This window comes from Loxodonta africana, chromosome 10 (genome assembly GCF_030014295.1).
Source record: "Loxodonta africana isolate mLoxAfr1 chromosome 10, mLoxAfr1.hap2, whole genome shotgun sequence".
Lineage (NCBI taxonomy): Eukaryota > Metazoa > Chordata > Mammalia > Proboscidea > Elephantidae > Loxodonta > Loxodonta africana.
In genome coordinates this window covers 90291244-90313066 of record NC_087351.1, presented here as the reverse complement: position 1 = coordinate 90313066, position 21823 = coordinate 90291244, and the positions used below count along the sequence as shown (strand labels likewise).

The 21823-nt window shown below is 47.5% G+C and overlaps 1 protein-coding gene across 5 annotated transcripts in view; it reads right to left on the bottom strand.

The window, feature by feature from the left end:
- Nucleotides 1–735: 735 nt before the first annotated feature.
- Nucleotides 736–21823, bottom strand: part of ADCK1 (aarF domain containing kinase 1) — a 148730-nt gene continuing 127642 nt past the window's right edge. For 3 of the 5 annotated variants that reach the window (XM_064292806.1, XM_003408565.4, XM_023546425.2), the window contains 4 exons: nucleotides 18402–18551; nucleotides 16994–17191; nucleotides 5196–5389; nucleotides 736–3924 (listed from right to left, as the gene is read on the bottom strand). In XM_064292806.1, coding sequence (XP_064148876.1) covers nucleotides 3753–3924; nucleotides 5196–5389; nucleotides 16994–17191; nucleotides 18402–18551 — 714 coding nt within the window. In that variant the 3' untranslated portion in view covers nucleotides 736–3752. The other 2 variants (XM_023546427.2, XM_023546428.2) reach the window with 2 other exon arrangements.

Genomic DNA, 21823 nt, shown 5'->3' with positions numbered 1-21823 from the left:
GGAAAAGAAAAGTGTGAAGAAAAATCTAAGGAACTCTGCAACCATCAGGCCAAAGGCAGAAGCGAGCAAAGAGGGCCTCCCCTACCCAGCAGTGCTGGCCAGGGCATGGTGACCTGGCTGGGATGAGGAGCTGGCTGAGGGTGAGGACTGTGGCAGCTGGGGAGCCGGAGGCACCGAGGAAGACTAGGAAACCAGGCCAGGAGGCACTCACTGCAGGGAAATGGACACTGAAGCTACAGCTCAGGAGTTAAAATGTACTCGGTGCTGACTCCACCCTTCCTTTAGAAAAGGAGACCAAGCCAGTCAGTCTATGCTGCTCTGTAAACAGTTGTGCTTTACAAAAAGGAAGGAGGGAAGGAAGAATAGGGCGAGGAAAGGAGGGAGGGAAAAAGAGAAGGAAGGAAGAGGAGAGGGAAGGAGGGAGGGAAGAAGAGAAGGAAGGAAAGAGGGGAAAAAGGAAGAAAAGAAGGAGGGAGGTAAAGCAAGGAAGGAGGTAAGAACACAGCCTTTTTGAACATTCGGCCTTTTACTAAAACTTTCAGACTTAAGGCCTGGAACTGGGCCTCCCAGTTAACAGTAGTGGTAGCATCTGGTCACCTGGCATTCAAGGACTCTGGCTAAATATGGGGACTCCCAATTCTGCCCAACAAACATCACTGCTCCTACAGGGCAGGCTCCCAGGAACACCCACGCAAACCCCGCTCTCTGTGGCTTTGTTCATCCTGTCTGTTAAGATCTTGCCCCATCACCAGTTCCCAACTTAGATCCTAGCTCCTCATCGCTATACCTTTCCTGACCACTCAAGCCCAAAATGTTACCCTGTGTGGTTCCATTTCAGACTCTTCTCACATTTGCACACACTGAGAACAATTCTAACTACCACCCCCCTGACCCCCAACCCCCTGAGGATTTGCTTGGGTGCCTCCTGGAGCCACTGATGTTTTCTGAGATGTCATCAGAGGAAGGTGTAGCTGGAGAGCCCTGGGCAGCCTTTGTAATACTGTCCCTGACCATCTTTAATCCCAGGAGCAGCTAAGGACTCTGACTCCTTCCAACCAAACAAGGTAGCATTCCTACGGAGGGTGGGTGGCAAGTGTAGCTCTTTAAATATTCAGATTTCAACACCCCTGAGAACAACAAAGTATTTTGAGATTCTACATTTTGAGCGTTTATCGAGCACTTACTAGAAGGCAGGACATCTATATGGACTATGTGCTTGGCATGGATCTGAGAAGCTCTAGGCCAAAAGGGCCAGAGATTCAGAATTGTTCTCTCCTTCACCTGAGAAAAGGAAGAGGGAAAAGTAGCCATGTTGCCCAAATCAAAGAAGCCAATACCTCAATTAAATAAGTACCCAAGGGTTAATAAGAAAAAATACCCCTAAAAGTGGTGCCTTCCTTGGAGCAGACCCTGTCACTGCTCCAAGAGAGAAGTCATGAATTCATAGGAAATCACCAAACCCAAATCCACGGCCAACCTCATGGCAAGTTCTACAAGACAGAGAAGGGGATCAGGGCACACGTTTGACAGAGACACTCACCTGAACTACCTCTGAGCCATGGAATGAGTATCTGGACAGAGTCTCCTCCCATGGCCTCTGGGCTCCAGAAATGAGCCCACCAAGCCAAGCAGCAGGCACAGGCCAGCGAGCAGGTCAATTAAAGCTCACCTTGGCCCAAGCCACACAGGACACAAAATACCAGATTGGTTCAGGTCATTCTGTCTTAGGTTTCAGGGAATCTGCTGGACTCAATCTGTTTCTTCTAGGACTTTCGTCTCCTTGACCCATCCAATCCCCTTCCCATCAAAAAAAAAAAAAAAAAAACTCAATTTCATCTGAAATCAAGGTCTTTCCAACCCAACTCAGGCATATAAAATTGTCCAAGGAGCAAATATAATCCATATCTACAGTACTGCAGAATAAAAAACAAAGCATGGGCCATCACTTACCAGCTGTGTGGGCTGGAGCAAATTACTAAGCCTTGGGTCAGATCTGTGTAAGTGGGCCCTCCCTCACAGAACTGATGGCACAATTAAATGATGGAACCTATTTACAGAGCCTAGGTGGCCTCTCACATGTGGAAGGCACTCAATAAATGTCAGCCTTCACCCCTCTCCTTTTCAAACTGCCCTGTCCCCCCAACTCCCCTGCCTCTTTGCTCTCCCCAGGTAACTGTCCTGGGTGCTGGGCTCACTGGCAACACGCTGATGTTTTAGATCCCAGGGCACCTGGAAGCCAACCATTAAACCAAAAGTGAAAAGCAAGTAACCATTACCTTGAACAGAAAGGACATTTATATTTACTTCAGTGGCTATAAACGATACCATAAAATATAATATGCAGCATGCATCCTCATGATTAATAACAGATCTTGCAAATTATTCTCTCAGGTCCCTGGGTACATAGAACTGGTCACTAAGAACAATGAATTCTTTCAGGAAATAAGGGGTTGCGAATTGTCTCTGGTCACTGGAAAATCTGCAGCTTGTGTTACCAAAAATGAGACCAGAAAACGAGCCTCGGGGTCAGGGTTTTTCTCGCCCTGTGAGGAGTAAAATAAGGTCAGAGCAATTCATGTGCAATTACTGTCTGCAAGCACTGGTTTCAGCAACAGGATCACAGTCTCCAGAAGGACTGAGGGACCTGGTAGAATCTCTAGCCTGAAACTCTGGTCCATCAAATGAGGAACTAAAGGCATAAGTCGGGAAGCGACTAGTAGAACAAGGCAGGTGCCGAGGTCACGGGGAACGAGGTGAGAATCCAGGGGAACCAAGGTCCAAGGATTTGGCCGAGCCTTTGAGTTCCTAGCCCTGGGCTTCTTCACTCCTCTGATCAAGGTCCTGGGTCTTGAAAGGTGCGAGAAACTTACAAGAAGCAGGAAGCAGACCCAAAGTGGACAAGAAGCCAAGCAGAAGATCACATGGACGCTCGGTCTCCAGGTCCATTCTCACCTAGTGGCCAGTGTGGATTCACTCACAACTTAGAATAAAAATCCCCACCAACCAAGCCCAGGTTTGACCTGATTCCCCCTCAGCCTTCCTGGGAAACCCCGAGGAAGCAGCAACTGGGGCGAACTGTAATTAAAAGACCTTGGCAAGGACCATGAGGTACATTCTGGATGCAGCATGTGGTTGGGGTTGCGGTGGGGGCCAGTGAGTTAGGGTAGACAAATCCTATAACCCCGAAGGTTCTTTTATTGAAACACAGCACATGACATAAAACATCCAAGAGGTTACCATGACAGCAGTGAATTCATGGCTCAATGGAGTCTGCTCAAAGATGCCAAAGAAACTTACTAACGTGTCACACCTCTGGTGAGTGATATGGAAAGGAGAGGGAACCTGTTCTCTAGCAAGTTCAGAGACTATGATGACCTGCAAAAAAATCAAACTTCCTCCAACTTAAATGTGCCCTCGATGGGATACATGGTCCACCTTGACAATATAAAGGATTAACAGAAGTGAGGGGACATTCAACCCAATGGTACATACCAGGAGTAGGAAAATAGACTGCTGTGTCTTCTCCCTGGATAAGGAGAGAAATCTATTCCATGATACAGCTTGTGGGCCCTGAGACAAAGGATGCAGACTAGGTGAAGGATACTGCTGTCATGGAGAGTGACCTGGGTCTTCAGAACACCATGTGATAGAAATGGGGCAACTGGTGGAGACATGGTGAATAAGTGGGGAGTGAAAAGACACCTTTCCCACCATAGAGTCAAACCAGAAAGGGACACGGGATAGCAAGTCCACTAGTGTGAAGCAGAAAACAGTCGGCAAAGCAAGGCCAAGACCCAGTTGGCCAGCCTCAACCCCTTCACACTCAGAATGAATTCATGAAGGTCGATCTGCCACAAGTTGAAGGCCTCCCTGAAAGAGATCTGGGTCCTTCTGAAGAAAGAGCAGGTATTCTTCTTCTTGTGCCTGGAGGAAAGGCAAGGAGGGAAAGAGTGAGGGATCGAGAGGAAAGAAGCACTAGCTAAGTATCATTTAGGAAATGGAAGATGGTGGCTTTGCCCACTTGACCCGCTCCTTGTCCCTGTGGACTGCTTTTGGTTATGTGATCACCCTTCTGCCCACTCTGGGCCCAAAGGAACTCAAATATTCTGAAAGAGTTTTTCAAATAAGTAGGGTAAGCAAAAGCAATTGCTTAATGGGGGATCAATGGCTAATGAGTAGAACATTCAAATGTTTCTCTTTTTCCAAAAGTATAGTAAATATACGCAAACTTGCTAACGGTGGGAACCACCTGGAAACCTCAGAGGCAGGGGCCATTGTGAATTCAGCCTGGCTCAATTGTTTCTAGATCAACAAAAGGACATGATGAAAACTGGTGTTTATGATGATGACCTATTCAAGACTTCATTTCCTGAAGCCTCAGAAGAAATCATGTCCAGCCATTTCAGCGTGCAGTATATTTTACAGTAACCTAATTTGATATTTGATAGTGAATGCATGATATGTATGGTCAACTCTCCTTTCACCACATAATTTCCCAGAGTGACCCATTGCCTGTCTAGTACGGGAGTTGACCACACTCTAAACTTCCTCCTTTGGGAGATAAGTTTCAGCCAGAAGACGGCCCTTTCTGTGTATTCACCGCACTCAGGTAGAAGGGCTTAAAACCCTCACTCCTTTTCCACCATCTCCCTGAGGGAGCAACTTCCTTTCCTCACCAACACCCCAAGGGTACCCAGGCATCTGAAAAGATCTGAGATATAGAAAGAGCCTGCTCCATTCATGCCCCTCCTCATGCCGGCCTTCCCAAGTCACAGCTACACTCGCAGGAAAAAGAACTCTGGCCTAGCTCCTGGCCAGTCTCTGGGGAGGCACTTATAGGACCCTGGACCAGTTAGAGATGGGATACATATCAGTGGTTCCTGACCCCAACTCCAGGGGACACCTGGATGGAGCTGAGACTCTCAGAAAACACTTTAAATTTTCCTGAGGGAAGCTGGGTAGTTGGGTGGGGAGTGTGAAGTCTTGGACTCTGTCACTTTTCACAAAGTTCTCTGATCACCCACAAAACTGCCCCGAGGCACTAGCAGTTCACTGACTTTGTTCTCTGCCCCCACTTTTCCTGCAAGAAGAGCTAAGATTGGGAAGCTCAGGCAGGGCCCTGTGGACCGGTGGGAGAGCCCCCTAGGGCAGGCTGGGAGCCGGGGGAGGAGGGAGAGACAGGAGCCCACACTCACGAGGCCAGCGCCCTGATGCAGCAGCGAGACATGTTAAGGAAGGAGCCAGCGCTAGCGCGGGTACCCAGGGCAGCCTCGATGCTGCGCAGCAGGTCGTTGGTCTTGAAGATCAGCAGCATCTGGCGCGGCACATGGTTGAGGAGCTGGCTGACCTGGGGAAGGTAGTTGGCCGCACTGTCCCGGATTTCTGATTCCTGAAGCAGCAGTGGGGAGACAGAAATGAACGGCTGGTATGGGATGTGGTGGCCATGGGAGTGGGGAGCTACAAGGAGACGCCAGGAGGAGTTACCACAGCACTACTAGGAACACACCCCACACGGAAAGAGCTCTTCTCTTAACGTTTTTTTAAATTGAAGGCTAGCATAAGGGGCTCTGGATGGAATGTCGAACACCAGCTTCTGGCCACTAACTAGACACAGGACAGAAGCACATGAAGAGGGAATAGGCCCCATTTCTGTTGCAGGTCATCCCTGGCTCCTCACAGCCAAGGTCAACAATTTCTTGTCATTGTCAGTTGTTGTTGAGTCAATTCTGATTCACAGCAAACCCACATGTACAGAGTAGACGTGAACTCCATAGGGTTTTCAGGGCTGTGACCTTTTGAAAGCAGATTGCAGGTCTGTCTGCCCAGGTGCCTCTGGATGGGTTTGAACCACTAACCTTCTGCTACCAATTGAGCATTTAACCCTTTGTGCCACTTGGGGATGTCTAAGGTCAATGATACCCATCCCCAAATACCCCAAGCCAGTACTGGCTGGGGCAGGAAATTGCCTTACCCACCAACCCTTCTACCCCACCCCTATTTGATGAAATTGAAATCAGCTGGCTTTCCTGCCCAGCGATCTATCCTCCTCTTCTTCCCCAAGGCTTACTCACTGGCCATCTACTTTAGCCAAGCCTGGAAAGAGCCCTGGACACTGGTACTAGCTGAGTCATGGCCCTTGCCCCTCCTGCCAAGCCCAAGCTGGTTCAGGTCATAGGTTGGAGCCCCCCCCACCCCAATCCCAAAGTCATGCCCCATATCCTGACTGACTGTGACTCTGTGACTTACTGGACATACTAAGAGTCTTATAGCCCATACTGCCTGGAGGCAGTCTCACCCCTCCCAACACCTGAGGTCCTGATGCCCCCAGAGCATCGGGGTGAGCCCTCAAAACTGGCCATTCCCACCGCTCTGGTCCCATCTTGGCGTACAGGTTCAGGGCATGTGTTCTGCTCCTTTCATGTCTCTGACCTTTGTGTGGCTCTCGGCAGGTTACTGCCTCCAGCCAGAATCCTGAGCATGACAGTGCAGTTCTGATCTTTCAGAAAAACAATGACCATGATGATGACTACGGTGATGGTGGGTGACATGTATGAAGCAGTAACTACATAAACCAAGCACTTTGGAAATGCTTGGAAGTATCAATTAATTTACTCCTTCCAGCCTTATGAGGTGAGTGTATTATTCCCATTTTAAAACGAGGAAACTTAGGCATTGAGAAGCTAAGTAATCTGCCCACTCCCTCTCACTTACAGCAGGACTTAAATTCAGGCAGTCTAGCTCCCTAGCCCATGCCCTGACCACCTGGCTCTACTGATGCTCCACCTGACACAGCAGGTCTGTGTGGCTCTGAGTAAGTCCTTTAGTCTTTTTTGATTCATTGTCCTCTCCGAAAAACTGGGAATGATATTACAGTGTGCCCACCTCCCAGCAGCACTGAGATGGTTGTAAGAGATAAGTGCTCAGAATCCATCAAAGTCATATCGATGGGCCCAAAACCTACTGCCGTCCAGTCACTTCTGGCTCATAATGGCTCTATAGGACAAAGCAGAACTGCCCCACAGGGTTTCCAAGGCTATAATCTTTAAGGAAGCAGATTGCCACATCTTTCTCTTGTGGAGCAGCTGGTGGGTTTGAACCACCAACCCTCCAGTTAGAAGCCAAGCCAAGCGCTTAACTACTTGCCACCAGAGCTCCTTATGGAGGAGCTCCGTGCTGCCAAAAGGCATTACCACTATGGCCGCCTTTCTACAGTGGAAGCAGAACTCGCAGCCCTTCCAGGAGCATGGTGTGTGGATGATAACTGAGTGCTGTGAATCTTGCAATGTCCCCCAGGCAGGAGCTATCCAACTGGAACATTTCCACAGGAAGCCAGACACCAAGAGGCCATCTGCCTCCCTGCTGCAAGGTCACCCTGCTATGATGGCTAAGGCCAGACCAAGGCCCAGCTCATCATAAGGGACCCACCTCCTAGCAATGTTAGAACTGGCCTGGCATCAGCCCTTCTCAGCCCGAACAGAAAGGGCCTTCACCAATTCAGGTTATCCCTTTAAGCCTAGACAGATCCTGGTGGTGGGTGTCTGGGGTAAACTCTGTTGGGTGCCTACCCCACAGCCATTTTGCTTCCACAGTTCTTCTCCATGCTATAGGGTCGCTATGAGTTGGAATTGACTAGAGGGTACTGGGTTTCTGGGTGAGTTATTAAAAGAACCCCAGCTCTGTTCACTTGACACCTTGGGGCCATATTCTTCAGGGAGGCTGAGCCCCTCCCAGTCCCAGGGTGGGGGACATCTTGATCCAGCTCAGCCAATGATGACTCTGAGCTCTTTCATTCCCCTTGCCAAGTGGTTGGTTGAGGCATGGACATGTGACATGATTCTGGCCAATGATATATGAAGAGAAGTGATAAGTTTATTGGGAGACTTCTGGGAAAGGTTTTCTTGCCCTTAAGAAATGATGCATAAGAAGAAATAAACCCTCTATTCCTGTCACTGGATGCCACTGAACGAAGACAGTAAAGCTTGAAGCAGCTGCAGCCATCCTGAAATCATGAGAGGAAAGCCAAGAGAATCACAGAGGACGAAGTCCAGAGTCCTGAGTTTGTTAATTTTCTGAATTAACCAAGCTGGAATCACCTACCTCCAGGTTTCTTGTTATGGAGAAAACAAATTCTTTATCTCTTAAGCCACTTTTAATTTTTTGTTGTTGTTAAGAGCAATCAAAAACATTCTCCCTAATACAGTATTGGAGGTTCCCCCAATTCTCAAAAAGACCAGGGCTCAAAAAGACTGAGAGACTGAGCTGGCCTGGAGTGACTCAGTTTACCTTCCAACTGGGTTCTTGTCCAAAGTGAGCAAATAGAGTCAGTGTCTCTAGAACCTACAAATACCTCTACGTGGCTAGATCCAGTCCCAGGACTGCAGGGAACTTGTAGAAGATAAAAAAGATGTACAAGACAGTGTTCTTGTCCTCCAGGCCCTCACCACCCAGCTGGGGAGTTATGATGTGTATACAAACAACTACTCTGTGGATATAAGGAACTTGCCATATCAGTGATACAAGCAGTAAGAGATCACTTTTGGCTGGGGTGATGAGGAGAAATGTCCTGGAGGACAGAAAACCTCTTCAAAGAGCTGGCATTTAAGCTGAGTCTTGATGAATGAAAAAGACTCCAAACATGGAATTGTATCAGTTAATAAAAGCAGATATAGTTAATTGAGATCTCTTATATGCCATGTAATCTCAACCTTCCCTGTGGCTTTAAATACCCATCTATATATGCTGAAGACTTCCAAATTTCTATCTCGAGCCTGGACCTCTTCTCTAAGCTTCCAACTCAACTGCCCATGATATCTCTATCTATATGTCTCAAAACAACTGCTCCCACCCCGAATATGTCCTTTCCAAAATCTTCCCTATGTCAGGAAGTGGCAACTACCTACCCTATATTGTTGTTAAGTGCCCTATGTAAAACAGAACAAAACACTGCCCGGCCCTGTGCCATCCTCGCGATTGTTGTTATGCTTGAGCCCACTGCTGCAGCCACTGTGTCTATCCATCTCATCGAGGGCCTCCCTGTTTTTGGCTGACCCTCTACTTTACCAAGCATGATGTCTCCAGGGACTGATCCCTCCTGATAACATGTCCAAAGTATGTGAGACACAGTCTCACCGTCCTTGCTTCTAAGGATCATTCTGGTTGTAGTTCTTCCAAGACAGATTTGTTCATTCTTTTGGCAGTCCATAGTATAGTCAATATTCTTCGCCAACACCACAATTTAAAGGCACCAATTCTTCGATCTTCCTTATTCATTGTCCAACCTTCGCATGCATATGAGGTGACTGAAAACAACCATGGCTTGGTTCAGGTGCACCTTAGTCTTCAAGTCTCAGTCATCTTTTTTTTTTTTTTTTAATAAAGAGGTCTTTTGCAGCAGATTTGCCCAACGCAATGCATCTTTTGATTTCTTGACTGCTGCTTCTATGGGTGTTGATTCTGGATCCAAGTAAACTGAAATCCTTGACAACTTCAATCTTTTCTCTGATTATCATGCTGCTGCTTATTGGTCCAGTTGTGAGGGCTATATGAAGAAGAATGTGGCATCAGGATTAATGGAAGACTCACTAACAACCCGTGTTATGCAGATGACACAACAGTGCTTGCTGAAAGTGAAAAGAGTACTTGAAGCATTTACTGATGAAGATCAAAGATCACAGCCTTCAGTACGGATTACACCTCTACATAAAGAAAACAAAAATCCTCACAATTGGACCCATCCTATGACTCATCTCAAAATCCTATGACGCAGCTTTGAATCCTCCCCTCCACATCTGTTGTTGTTGTTAGGTGCCGTAGAGTCTGTTCCGACTCATAGTGACCCTATGCACAACAGAATGAAACACGGCCCAGTCCTGTGCCATCCTCACAATTGTCGCCATGCTTGAGCCCATTGTTGCAGCCACAATGTCAATCCATTTCGTTGAGGGTCTTCCTCTCTTTCACTGACCCTCTATTTTACCAAGCATGATGTCCTTCTCCAGGGTCTGGTCACTCCTGATAACAAGTCCAAAGTATGTGAGATGTGGTCTTGCCATCTTTGCTTCTAAGGAGCCTTCTGGTTGTACTTCTTCAAACACAGATTTGCTCGTTCTTCTTGTAGTCCGTGGTATATTCAACACTCTTCGCCAATACAACTCAAAGGTATCAATTCTTCTTCAGTCTTCCTTATTCACTGTCCAGCTTTCACATACATATGAGGCGAATGACAACACCGTATCTTGGGTCAGGTGCACCTTAGTCCTAAAGGTGACATCTTTGCTTTTCAACACTTTAAATAGGTCTTTTGCAGCCAATTCGCCCAATGCAATGTGTCTTTTGATTTCTTGACTGCTTTTTTTTTTTCTTCTTCCATGGGTGTTGATTGTGGATCCAAGCACAATGAAATCCTTGACAACTTCAATCTTTTCTCCGTTTATCATGTTGCTTATTGCTCCAGTTGTGAGATTTTTTGTTTTCTTAATGTTGAGTTGTAATGCATACTGAAGGCTGTGGTCTGTGATCTTTATCAGTAAGTGCTTCAAGTCCTCTTCACTTTCAGCAAGCAAGGTTGTGTCATCTGCATATCACAGGTTGTTAATGAGGCTTCCTCCGATCCTGATGCCCTGTTCTTCTTCATATAGTCCAGCTTCTTAGATTATTTGCTCAACATACAGATTGAATGGGTGTGTTGAAAGGATACAACCCTGACACACAGGGTTTAAACCATGCAGTATCCCCTTGTTCTGTTCGAACAACCGTCTCTTGATCCATGTACAGATTCCTCAAGAGCACAATTAAGTATTCTGGAATTCCCATTCTTTGCAATGTTACCCATAATTTGCTATGATCCACACAGTCGAATGCCTTTGCATAGATAATAAAACCCAGGTAAACATCCTTCCGGAATTCTCTGCTTTCAGGCAGGATCCATCTGACATCAGCAATGATATCTCTGGTTCCACGTCCTCTTCTAAATCCGGCTTGAATTTCTGGCAGTTCCCTGTCGATGTACTGCTGCAGCTGCTTTTGAATGATCTTCAGCAAAATTTTGCTTGCGTGTGATATTAACGATATTGTTCAATAATTTCCACATTCGGTTGGCTCACCTTTCTTGGAAATAGGCATAAATATAGATCTCTTCCAGTCGGTTGGCCAGGTAGCTGTCTTCCAAATTTCTTGGCATAGATGAGTGAACACTTCCAGTGCTGCATCTGTTTGCTCAAACATCTCAATTGGTATTCCATCAATTCCCAGAGCTTTGTTTTTCGCCAATGCCTTCAGTGCAGCTTGGACTTCTTCCTTCAGTACCACCGGTTCCCGATCATATGTCATCTCCTGAAACGGTTGAACATCAACCAATTCTTTTTGGTATAATGACTCTGTGTATTCCTTCCCTCCTCTTTTGAGGCTTCCTGCGTCATTTAATATTTTCCCCATAGAATCCTTCACTATTGCAACTCGAGGCTTGAATTTTTTCTTCAGTTCTTTCAGCTTGAGAAACACTGAACGTGTTCTTCCCTTTTGGTTTTCCATTTTCAGCTCTTTGCACGTGTCATTATAATACTTTACTTTGTCTTCTCGAGACGCCCTTTGGAATCTTCTGTTCAGTTCTTTTACTTCATCAGTTCTTCCTTTTGCTTTAGCTACTCGACATTCAAGTGCAAGTTTCAGAGTCTCTTCTGACTTTCATTTAGGTCTTTTCTTTCTCTCTTGTCTTGTTAATGACCTCTTGCTTTCTTCATGTATGATGTCCTTGAAGTCATTCCATAACCTGTCTGGTCTTCAGTCATTAGTGTTCAATGCATCAAATTTATTCTTGAAAAGAAGTTTCCTGAATAAACTGAATGCTTCGAAGGCCAGCATAGCAGGGGCAGGGGTTTGGGGACCATAGTTTCAGAGGACATCTAAGTCAGTTGGCATAATAAAATCTATTAAGATAACATTCTGCATTCCACTTTAGAGAGTGGCTTCTGGGGTCTTAAATGCTAGCAAGCGGCCATCTAAGATGCATCAATTGGTCTCAACCCACCTAGATCAAAGGAGAACGAAGAACACCACAGACACAAGGTAATTATGTGCCCAAGAAACAGAAAGGGCCACATAAAGCAGAGACGACATCAGCCGGAGACGAGAAGAACTAGATGGTGCCTGGCTACAACTGCTGACTGCTCTGACAGGGAACAAAACAGAGAAGCCCTGAAGGAGCACGAGAGCGATGGGATGCAGACCCCAAAATTCTCATAAAAAAAGACCAGGCTTAATGGTCTGACTGAGACTAGAAGGACCCCGGTGGTCATGGTCCCCAGACCTCTGTTAGCCCAAGACAGGAACCATTCCCCAAGCCAACTCTTCAGACAGGGTTTGGACTGGACAATGGAATAGAAAATGATACTGGCAAAGAGGGAGCTTCTTGGATCAAGTGGACACATGAGACTATGTTGGCATCTCCTATCTGGAAGGGAGATGGCAGGGTGGAGGTGGTCAGAAGCTGGCTGAATAGACACAAAAAGAGAGAGTGGAGGGAAGGAGTGTGCTGTCTCATCAGGGGGGGAGCAATTAGGAGTATACAGCAAGGTGTGTATACATTTTTGTATGAGAGAATGACTTGATTTGTAAACTTTCACTTAAAGCACAATAAGAATTTTAAAAAATTTATTCTTGAGATGGTCTCTAAATTCAGGTGGGATATACTCAAGGTCATACTTTGGCTCTGTGGACTTGTTCTAATTTTTCTCAGTTTCAACTTGAACTTGCATAGGAGTAACTGATGGTCTGATCTGCAGTTGGCCCCTGGCCTTGTTCTGACTGATGGTATTGAGCTTTTCCATTGTGTCTTTCCACAGATGTAGTCAATTTGATTCTTAGGTATTCCATCTGATGAGGTCCACGTGTGTAGTTGCCGTTTATGTTTGTGAAAATAGGTATTTGCAATGATGAAATTGTTGGTCTTGCAAAATTCAATCATGCGACTTCCAGCATCATTTCTATCACCAAGGCTGTATTTTCCAACTACCGATCCTTCTTTTTTGTTTCCGATTTTTGCGTTCCAATCACCAGTAATTATCAATGCATTCTGACTGCATGTACAATCAATTTTGGAATGCAGAAGTTGGTAAAAATCCTCAGTTTCTTCATCTCTAGCCACGAATATGTCAGTTTGTCATACTGTGGGGGCTTGTGTGTTGCTGTGATGCTGGAAGCTACGCCACCAGTATTCAAATACCAACAGGGTCACCCATGGTAGACTAGGAAGAAGGACCCAGCAGTCTACTTTTGAAAAGAATTAGCCAGTGAAAACCTGATGAATAGCAGTGGAACATTGTCTGATATAGTGCTGGAAGATAAGCCCCTCAGTTTGGAAGGCACTCAAAACACAACTGGGGAAGAGTTGCCTCCTCAAAGTAAAGTTGACCTTAGTGACGTGGATGGAGTCAAGCTTTTAGGACCTTCATTTTCTGATGTGGCAGAACTGAAAATGAGAAGAAACTCTGCACGTCTAATCCAACAGAAAAAAACAAAAATCCAAACCTGTTGCTGTCGAGTCAATTCCGACTCATTGTAACTCTATAGGACAAAGTAGAACTGCCCCATTGGGTTTCCAAGGCTGTAATCTTTATGGAAGCAGATCGCCACATCTTCCTCCTCTAGAGAGCTAGTGGTTTCTAACCGCTGACCTTTCAGTTAGCAGCTGAGCACTTAACACTGAGCCACCAGGGCTCCTTAATCTAAAAGAAGGTCCTCTCAGTTTTACCTCCAAAATACATCTTGGCTCCATCTACTTCTCTCCATCTTCATCGCTGTCAGAGCAGTCTGAACCTCTGTCATTGCTCAACCTGGGTCCTGCCCAAGCCCCCAACCTCCTATCTGGCTGCCCCATTGCTCACTGTGCCCCACTCTAGACAGAGAAAAAAACAGCAAATCTGAACAAGTCATTCTCCTGCTTAAAGCCTGCCAAAGGTTCTGCTTTGTACTGAGAATCCGAATTTTTCCCATGGCTTATAAGGCCCTGTGTGACGCTCTCATGCCCAGCGTTCCAAATTCCTCTCTTCCTACCACCCCCCACACCACACTCCTGACCAGACCAAGCTCTTTCCTCCCACTAGGACTTAGCGCAGGTGTGTCCTCTGCCTGCTATGCTTTCTCCAAGCTCTTCCCATGGCTGAAGCCTGTCTTGTTGTTGGGAGGACAAACGAAGAAGTGACTGATCCAGGACCTGCAAGCTGCCTCCAGGCCTGAAGTTGACCACAGTCCTGGCAAACACGTCCATTCCTGGAAACGAACAGGAGGCCAAGGAATATAACACCCTTGAAGTAGGAAATATAACATCCTTAAAGGAACCTGGGCCCAAACAATAACATTAGGACATCTCGGACTTGAGGGAAGGGAGCCTGCATGACAAACCCACATCACCTCCTCTACACATTAATCTCTGGAGCTGGGACAGTAGCGCCAAGAGCTACCTGTTCTGAGGCTGCCCAAGACCTCGCCCTGTAGGTTTTCCCCATAATAAATCTTAGACTGGTTTTTCAACCTGGAGTGGTCTGCCTCTTTCTTTGGTCTGTCCCTACTTTCTGTGTATGACAGTCACTTTTGGATTTCCCTAGGGAAACTCCCCTGCCCAGCACCGGCACCTGACACTTGTACTTCAGGCCTAAGGTTAGATGTTAACTCATCATCAAGGTCTTCTCTGAGCACACTATCTACAGCACTCTCCATCCCCCACTATTACTCAAATCACCGCACCCTGCCTCCCTCCTTCCCGGCACCCATAACCTGTAATTATTCATTCACCTCTTTGTTCACTTGCTTACTGTCTGTCTCCCTCAACCAAAGAGTAAGTTACATGAAGGCCTGTCTGTCTGTTCATCACTGGATCCTCGGCACCTAGCACAGGGTCTGGTAAAACAAACATCTATTGAATGGATGAACTTCAGGCACTTTACATATATTATCAGTAAAGCAGAAATTATCATCTGTATCATCCCTATTTTACAAAGGAGGGAGACTGTCTCTCTCCTTCTGAGATGGTGAGCTTGGAGGCTGTGTAAGTCTGGGGCTAGAGTCGCTGGGTGGTACAAGCAGTCAGTGCACTCAGTTACTAACCAAAGGCACCTTGGAAGAAAGGTCTGGTGATCTCCTTCCAAAAAATCAGCCATTGAAAACTCTACGGAGCACCGTTCTACTCGGAAACACATGGAGTCGCCATGAGTTGGAATTGACTCAATGGCAACCGGTTTTTTGGTTTTTAAGCCTGGGGCTGCTGGTAGTCATTGGTGCCACCAAGCTTGCTTAAGATTAATGTCAACTCAGAGGAAAGCAGAGCCAAGAGATGGAGAGAGATGGCCTCTTGATGACATTGTTTGAGACTCTACATCTAGCCATTCCTAAAGTCACCTACCACAAAGCAGCTTACAGATGAGCGCTGTGAGGCTCAAAGAGGTGAAGGGAACTGCCCAAGGTCACACCCCTAGGAAGACGAGGTGCTGGAACTACAACCCAGGTCTTTCTGGCTGCGTGAGCAGGATCCTGCCCTTATGGTGAACAGGGGCCTCATCGGGAGCCCGAGCCCACCCACCACATGGATTCCAGCAGATCTGGATGGGTCTGGAGAACTGACAGAGTGGAAAGACAGAAGTCAATTCCATAAGGACTGAGAGACCTCCTGGGAGGAACACACGCTGAGCAGGAAGAACGAGCTTGCCCCAGTGTTATGGACAGAATTGTGTCCCCCCAAAATACGTGTCAACTTGGCTCGGCCATGAATCCCAGTATTTGTGTGGTTGTCCTCCGTTTTGTGATCTGATGTAATTTTCCTATGTGTTATAAATTCTAATCTCTGTCTGTGGTTGTGGTTAACAAGGCAAGATTAGGTTATGTTAAAGAGGATCAGGGTGGGATGCAACACCCTTACTCAGGTCATAGCCCTGATCCAACGTAAGGGAAGTTCCCCTGGAGCGTGGCCTGCATCACCTTTTATCTTACAAGAGACAAAAAGAAAGATAAGCCAGCAGAAAGAAGGGAACTCATGCCACCAAAAAAGAGGCATAGGGAACAGAGCGTGTCCTTTGGACTCAGGGTCCCTGAGCTGAGAAGCTCCTAGACCAGGGGAAGATTAGTGGCAAGGACCTTCTCTCAGAGCCAACAAAGAGAAAAGGCCTTCCCCAGGAGCTGGGGCCCTGAATTCAGACTTCTAGTCTCCTAGACTGTGAGAAAATTAATTTCTGTTTGTTAAAGCCATCCACTGGTGGCATTTCTGTTACAGCAGCACTAGATAACTAAGGCACCCAATAAACTTCTCTCATGGGAGCAGGTGACGATGAACATGGGGAGGAGATGTTCCTAGGATCTGTTTCCCAGCCCAGTCTCCATGGAACTCTTGTCTAGGTCCAACGGAGAAATGAGCTACAAATAGAGAACAAAAAAAGCTGTTTTACTAAAAACTCTGCAGGACAATGGGACAAGCAGCACTGCTTGGGTACCTCGGAAGAGTAAGCAAAGCACTTTCCCCATATGGTACCTCACAGGAGCCATGTACTGGGCGACAGCACACAGCAGAGGTAGGGTCAGGTGTATGCACGAACACACAGGAGACAGTCCCTGGGCATTCCCAGAAGTCCTAGGAGAACTTGGCAGCAGCCTGAAATCTTTCATGAACAGCCGGAGCTAAAGCCACAAAGGTCTGAGTTACTATAGTTAACATGGTCCTGTTTATACGTCCAGGCTGGTAGCCTGGAGAGCATACAGTGGGATACCTTGTCCTTTCCTGCCCTCTGTCCAGGAGAAATGTTTCTCCTCCTGCCCCCTTCTTCCCATCTAAAAGAAAAAAAAAAACACTCCCCTAATTCTGACATGCACGCACACACACACACGTGTGCACGCGCACACACACAGCCCTCCAGTCTAGAATCTCAAACCCTGGTTGAAAAGGGTCCAAAGGCCACCCCTGGTTCTGCCCCTTGCATTTGGAAGAGGACAGGGCCAGGAGGAGGCCACCTACCTCAGTGGCAGTGACTGGAGCTTGGCTGATGCCCCTGTTGACAGAGTTCCACGACCGGGCTGTCAGCATACAGGCAAACAAGGGGTAGAGCTCACCGGCTCCCAGGCGCTGGCTGTACTCCTTCACCTTCTTCATGTCTGTCCAGATCAGAGACTGCCAGAGGTGGCAGTAATCCAGGCGGAATTCTTCTGTGAGCACCTAAGGTGAGGGCAGCAATGGCAGGACCTGAGCCTCCTGTCCTTGTAAGGTCCTCACTGTGCAGGCCCCAAGTCCCTGGCTAGTGCTGACCACTGCAAAGGGGCACAGATAAGGGCCACAGTTCCTGCATGACATCTGCTTCTCTCTACAAGTTCAGCCAACCCTGCAGGCCCAAGGTCAAAGCTCCAGTTTGGTAAGCCTGGTCCAGTCTAGAGAGACGGCTAATTGCCCACCACAATCCTTCTCTTCTTCCCAGGCACAGGCTATATTGCCAGCCTACCTGCATGTGACTGAGCCCCGTCCGGTGGAAAGTGGCAGAAGCTCCACTTCCAGGCCTGGCCCATGAAAACTTTCCCACGCGTGCTCCCGTGTCCTGACCCTCGCTGCCAGCTGATAGCACAATAACCTCTGAGGATGCCTGGGAAGCAGAGCCCCACTCAGCCTGCAGCCCAGAAGGAGGGCTGCCTGCAGACTCTTTCACCTGCCCAGGACTGGTACGGGATCAAGAAATTAAACTTTTATTGTTTTTGGCCCTGCGTGCGTTTTGGGGCTATGAGACAGCAGCGAGCCTACTCTAAACTAACGCATGCTTCTTCACTGAATCTTTTAAGGGATGCCAACATTTTAGGATATGAGATCAGGGTCCTGAGGGGAGGATCAGGAGACCATTGGGGGAACCTCCCTAGGATCACGTGCTTCATAAAATCAAGTCAGGCTCTGAGCCCCTGGGATAGGCAGGGAACATCACGATTTCCAGGTAGGAGTTCATGACTTATTCAAACCAGCTCTGTATCCTGAATTCAGAAGACTGAGTCTGGGGCCACGGAGCCCCTACCAGTTACCCACCTCCTAGCACATCTTTACTAGGGTGGAACACACAGTTACCACCTCCCTCTGAAACCCCAGCTCATGTCAGAAAGTTCAGTTCCCAGGGTTCCCTGGGAAGGCACGCTTTCTCACAACTTACCAAGTGCTTTCATAATATACAAGCACATCTCCACTGAATCCTCACAGTGGTGGTGAAATAAAAAATAAGCCTGACTTTATTAAGAAGAAAACTGAGCCCTTGTATCGGTGACTTGCGCACAATGATCCCATTCCTTGGTTAAGGCAGGGCCCCCTCCAGCTCTGAGCTCTCAGCCTGCATTTCTGTGACCCATACGGGAAGGCAGCGGGCTCTGGGCCCAGGCAGGACCACAGCCCCCCCTACCTGGTAGAGTCCATGGTCCAACAGGATAACCTCTGCCTTCCCTGTGCCCGGGTGCTTTCGCACCAGCACATTGCCTGGGTGGGGATCACAGTGCACAAAGCCGTTGACAAAGATCATCTCACTGTACATCTTGCCCAGATGGCGTGAGACCTGCAAAGGAAAGGTGGGTGGGAGTGCCGCTCCATTTAGTTGTCCCAGAGCAAGATTCTATGCTGGTCCCTCAATTTGGTCTGGAAGCCCAGAGGGACTGGTGGGCCTGCGCAGCCATGGTGCAAGTGAGGGTTTGAAATTGTGCAGTTCTCAAGTTTAAGAGAGAAGCTAAGCTCTAGCCCAATGGTTCTTAACTTTAGCTGTACATTGATTCACCAGGAACTCAGAGACAGTGGGGGTAGCACTCAGGCATCAGTATTTTTTTAAAGTTTCCAAAGTGATTTTAATGCCCAGTGAGACATGAGGCAGTGGTGGCTCAGCAGTGGAATTCTTGCCTTCCAGGAAGGAGATGGGTTCGATTCCTGGCCAGTACACCTCATGTGCCACCACCACTCATCTGTCAGTGGACGCTTGTGTGTTGCTATGACACTGAACAGGTTTCGTTGGAGCTTCCAGACTAACACAGACTGGGAAGAAAGGCCTGGCAATCTACTTCTGAAAGCCAGCCAGCGGAAACCCTACGGAGCACAACAGGACACTGTCTGATTCACAACTGAACACAGGGATGACCCAGGACCGGGTGGCATTTTGTTCAGTGTGCATGGGCTTGCCACGAGTTGGGTGCTGACGCGAAGGCGGCAACGACAACAAAGTAGTTTTTCCAATGCCTGTAACTCCCCACCTCTTAAATCTGCCCCTCCATTCTTCCCCATTTTCTCTCTTCCCTACTCTCTTATCAGTCCTCTTCATTTCTACCCCAAACCTGGCAAAGGGCCAAAAAGGTGGGTTGGGGGAGTCATTCTGCCCACTTCTTCTCCAATGAATATGACTGGGGGCTGAGTATCAGGCATAGGTGATACCCCAGACCCACCCCTGGGGCTGTCCCCCTTGACTCAGGCCAGTCGCAGGCCCTTCTCCCTCCAGGTCTCTCTTCCTATCCCCCTCCCAACAGAGCCCAGCGCTAATCTGATTTATGATGTCTGCACAGAAGAAATGACACTGGAGAGGCCATTTAAATCATCCTGTCACTGCTGCTCTCCCCACCAAGGCAGTCTGCTTATCTCTACTCCCTTTTTATTAAAGCTAAAAGCCTCTTCCCAGCTAGGGAACAGCTGCTAAATAGGACCAGCCCTGGCCCAGAGATGTTCTGTCGATGGGTCTCCACAGGACAAAGAGGCTCAACCCAGAAAGCTAATACCCGGGAACACACGCTGCCCTTGGCATTCCTCTCAGCCTCCACTGGACCCCATGGTCACCAACAAACATATCCCAGCCAGAGGAGAGAAGCCGGGGCCCATAGGGTGAGGAATACAAAATGAGGGTCTTAAGATGAAGACCCAATTCCTTTCCACAAACTATCCTGCATAACCTCCCTCCTCGGTCTCATCTCACACCACACTGACACTCCAGCCACATTCACTCTCTTTCTGCTTCTCCAATGACCCCTGTGCCTTCCTACCTCAGCGCCTTTGCATGTGCTACACCTTCTGCCAGGACCATCTTGATTTGGCTCAATACCATGGTTCCTTCAGCTCCCAGCTCAGCATCACCTCTCCAGAAAGCCTTCTCTCGTATCTCAGACAAGATGAGGCACTCCTGCCACACACTTGCATAGGATGCTATATTTTTCTTTCACAGCGCTAGCACACCATTTGTGTATCTGGTTAATTAATGACCATCTATACCACTCTCATAACCTCCCCACATGCCAGGGATTAGCTCTATTTTGTTAAACACCTTTATGGAGGTACAACTTACATACCATACTTGCTCTCATTTTCTGATCACTGAATCCCAGCTGCTAGTATCAAGTCCAGCATTTAGTAAACAACCAATGCTTGGGTGGAGAATAGATGGATGGATGGATAAATGTGAACAGAGGCCTCCAAGAGCCTAAAGCAGAATCTTTACGAGTCTGCAAATCCTTTGTCCAGGTCTTACTGTTTCACAGCCTGGCGGTGAGCTCAAGGATGGAAACTGTGAGACTTGCCAGGCCAAGATGCCCTTGGACGTGGATTTGAGTGATCCAAAAGGAATCCTGGAGTCTCTCCTCCTCTCTGGTTTCCTCTCTTCCTCTTGCAAACATGAACTCAGCCCCTGGCAGATGACATGAACCTCCTCTACCCACCACTTGATATGGCAGCTAACGCTACAAGCACTGCCTCACCTCATCTTCATAACAGCCCTTTTAAGGCAAGGACCATCACTGTCCCCATTTTATAGAGCAAGAAACTGAGGCTCAGAAAATGCACTGTGACTTGCCCAAGGTGACAACAGTGACTAAACCTTGGAGCTTGCTCCAAACTCAGGTCTGTCTAATTCCAGAGCCTACGTCTTTAAAGGAAATCCTGGTGGCATACTGGTTAAGTGCTACAGCTGTTAACCAAGAGGTTGGCAGTTCGAATCCGCCAGGTGCTCCTTGGAAACTCTACAGGGCAGTTCTACTCTGTCCTGTAGGGTCACTATGAGTCCAAATTGACTCAACGGCAGTGGGTTATGCCTTTAAACAACTATTCTCTTTCCCAAGATAGCGATTCCCCCATCTGGGGAAAGGATTGGCGAGGAGCAAGACTCAGGACCTCAGGTTCTCAGGTCATAGTCACAAATGTACAAGCCTTTTGCTTATCCTTCAGGGCTTGACTCAGGGCTCAGTGTCTTCAGGAAGCTTTCCTTCAACCCCACCCACCCATACAGATTTCTCCCTTCTCCAATCTGCAATGGCATTTGTTCCACCTCCCAGGCAACTCAGTTCTCTCTTATGACACAGTCTCATTTATTAATTATCTTGTACCAGTGTGTTTCAAGATGAGAAAAATCCATTGTAGGACAAAGACACCTCATCCCCCACGTACTTGCAGACACACGCTGGGCACGTAGTGAACGCTCAGCAAATACTGACTGACAGGTGAATTGATATGGCATTTCCCAGTGTGTGGAAGGCCAGGCAAGATGGTGGCGTTCACTAAGGTCTCAGCATCGCATCCAAACCATGTCCTTTGCAATTCTCATCCACTCCTTTTGATTACAAGGAAAGAGTCTCGTTTTCAGTATTTTTAAAGCGGGAGAGAGAGTAGGTGTCAGGCTCAGAACCTTTGGCAGGCAATGGTATCAAGCTATTCAGTGATTTTGTTTTGTTTTCACTGAATTTATCTTCACCTTCCATTTTGTGGCTAGTGACATAGGCGTTCCAGTGGAGAGATCAAGCTTCCTTTTAAAATAAATGCATTTAACTCATTTAAGAGGGAGAGGGTTGACGAGAAAAGCATTTCACA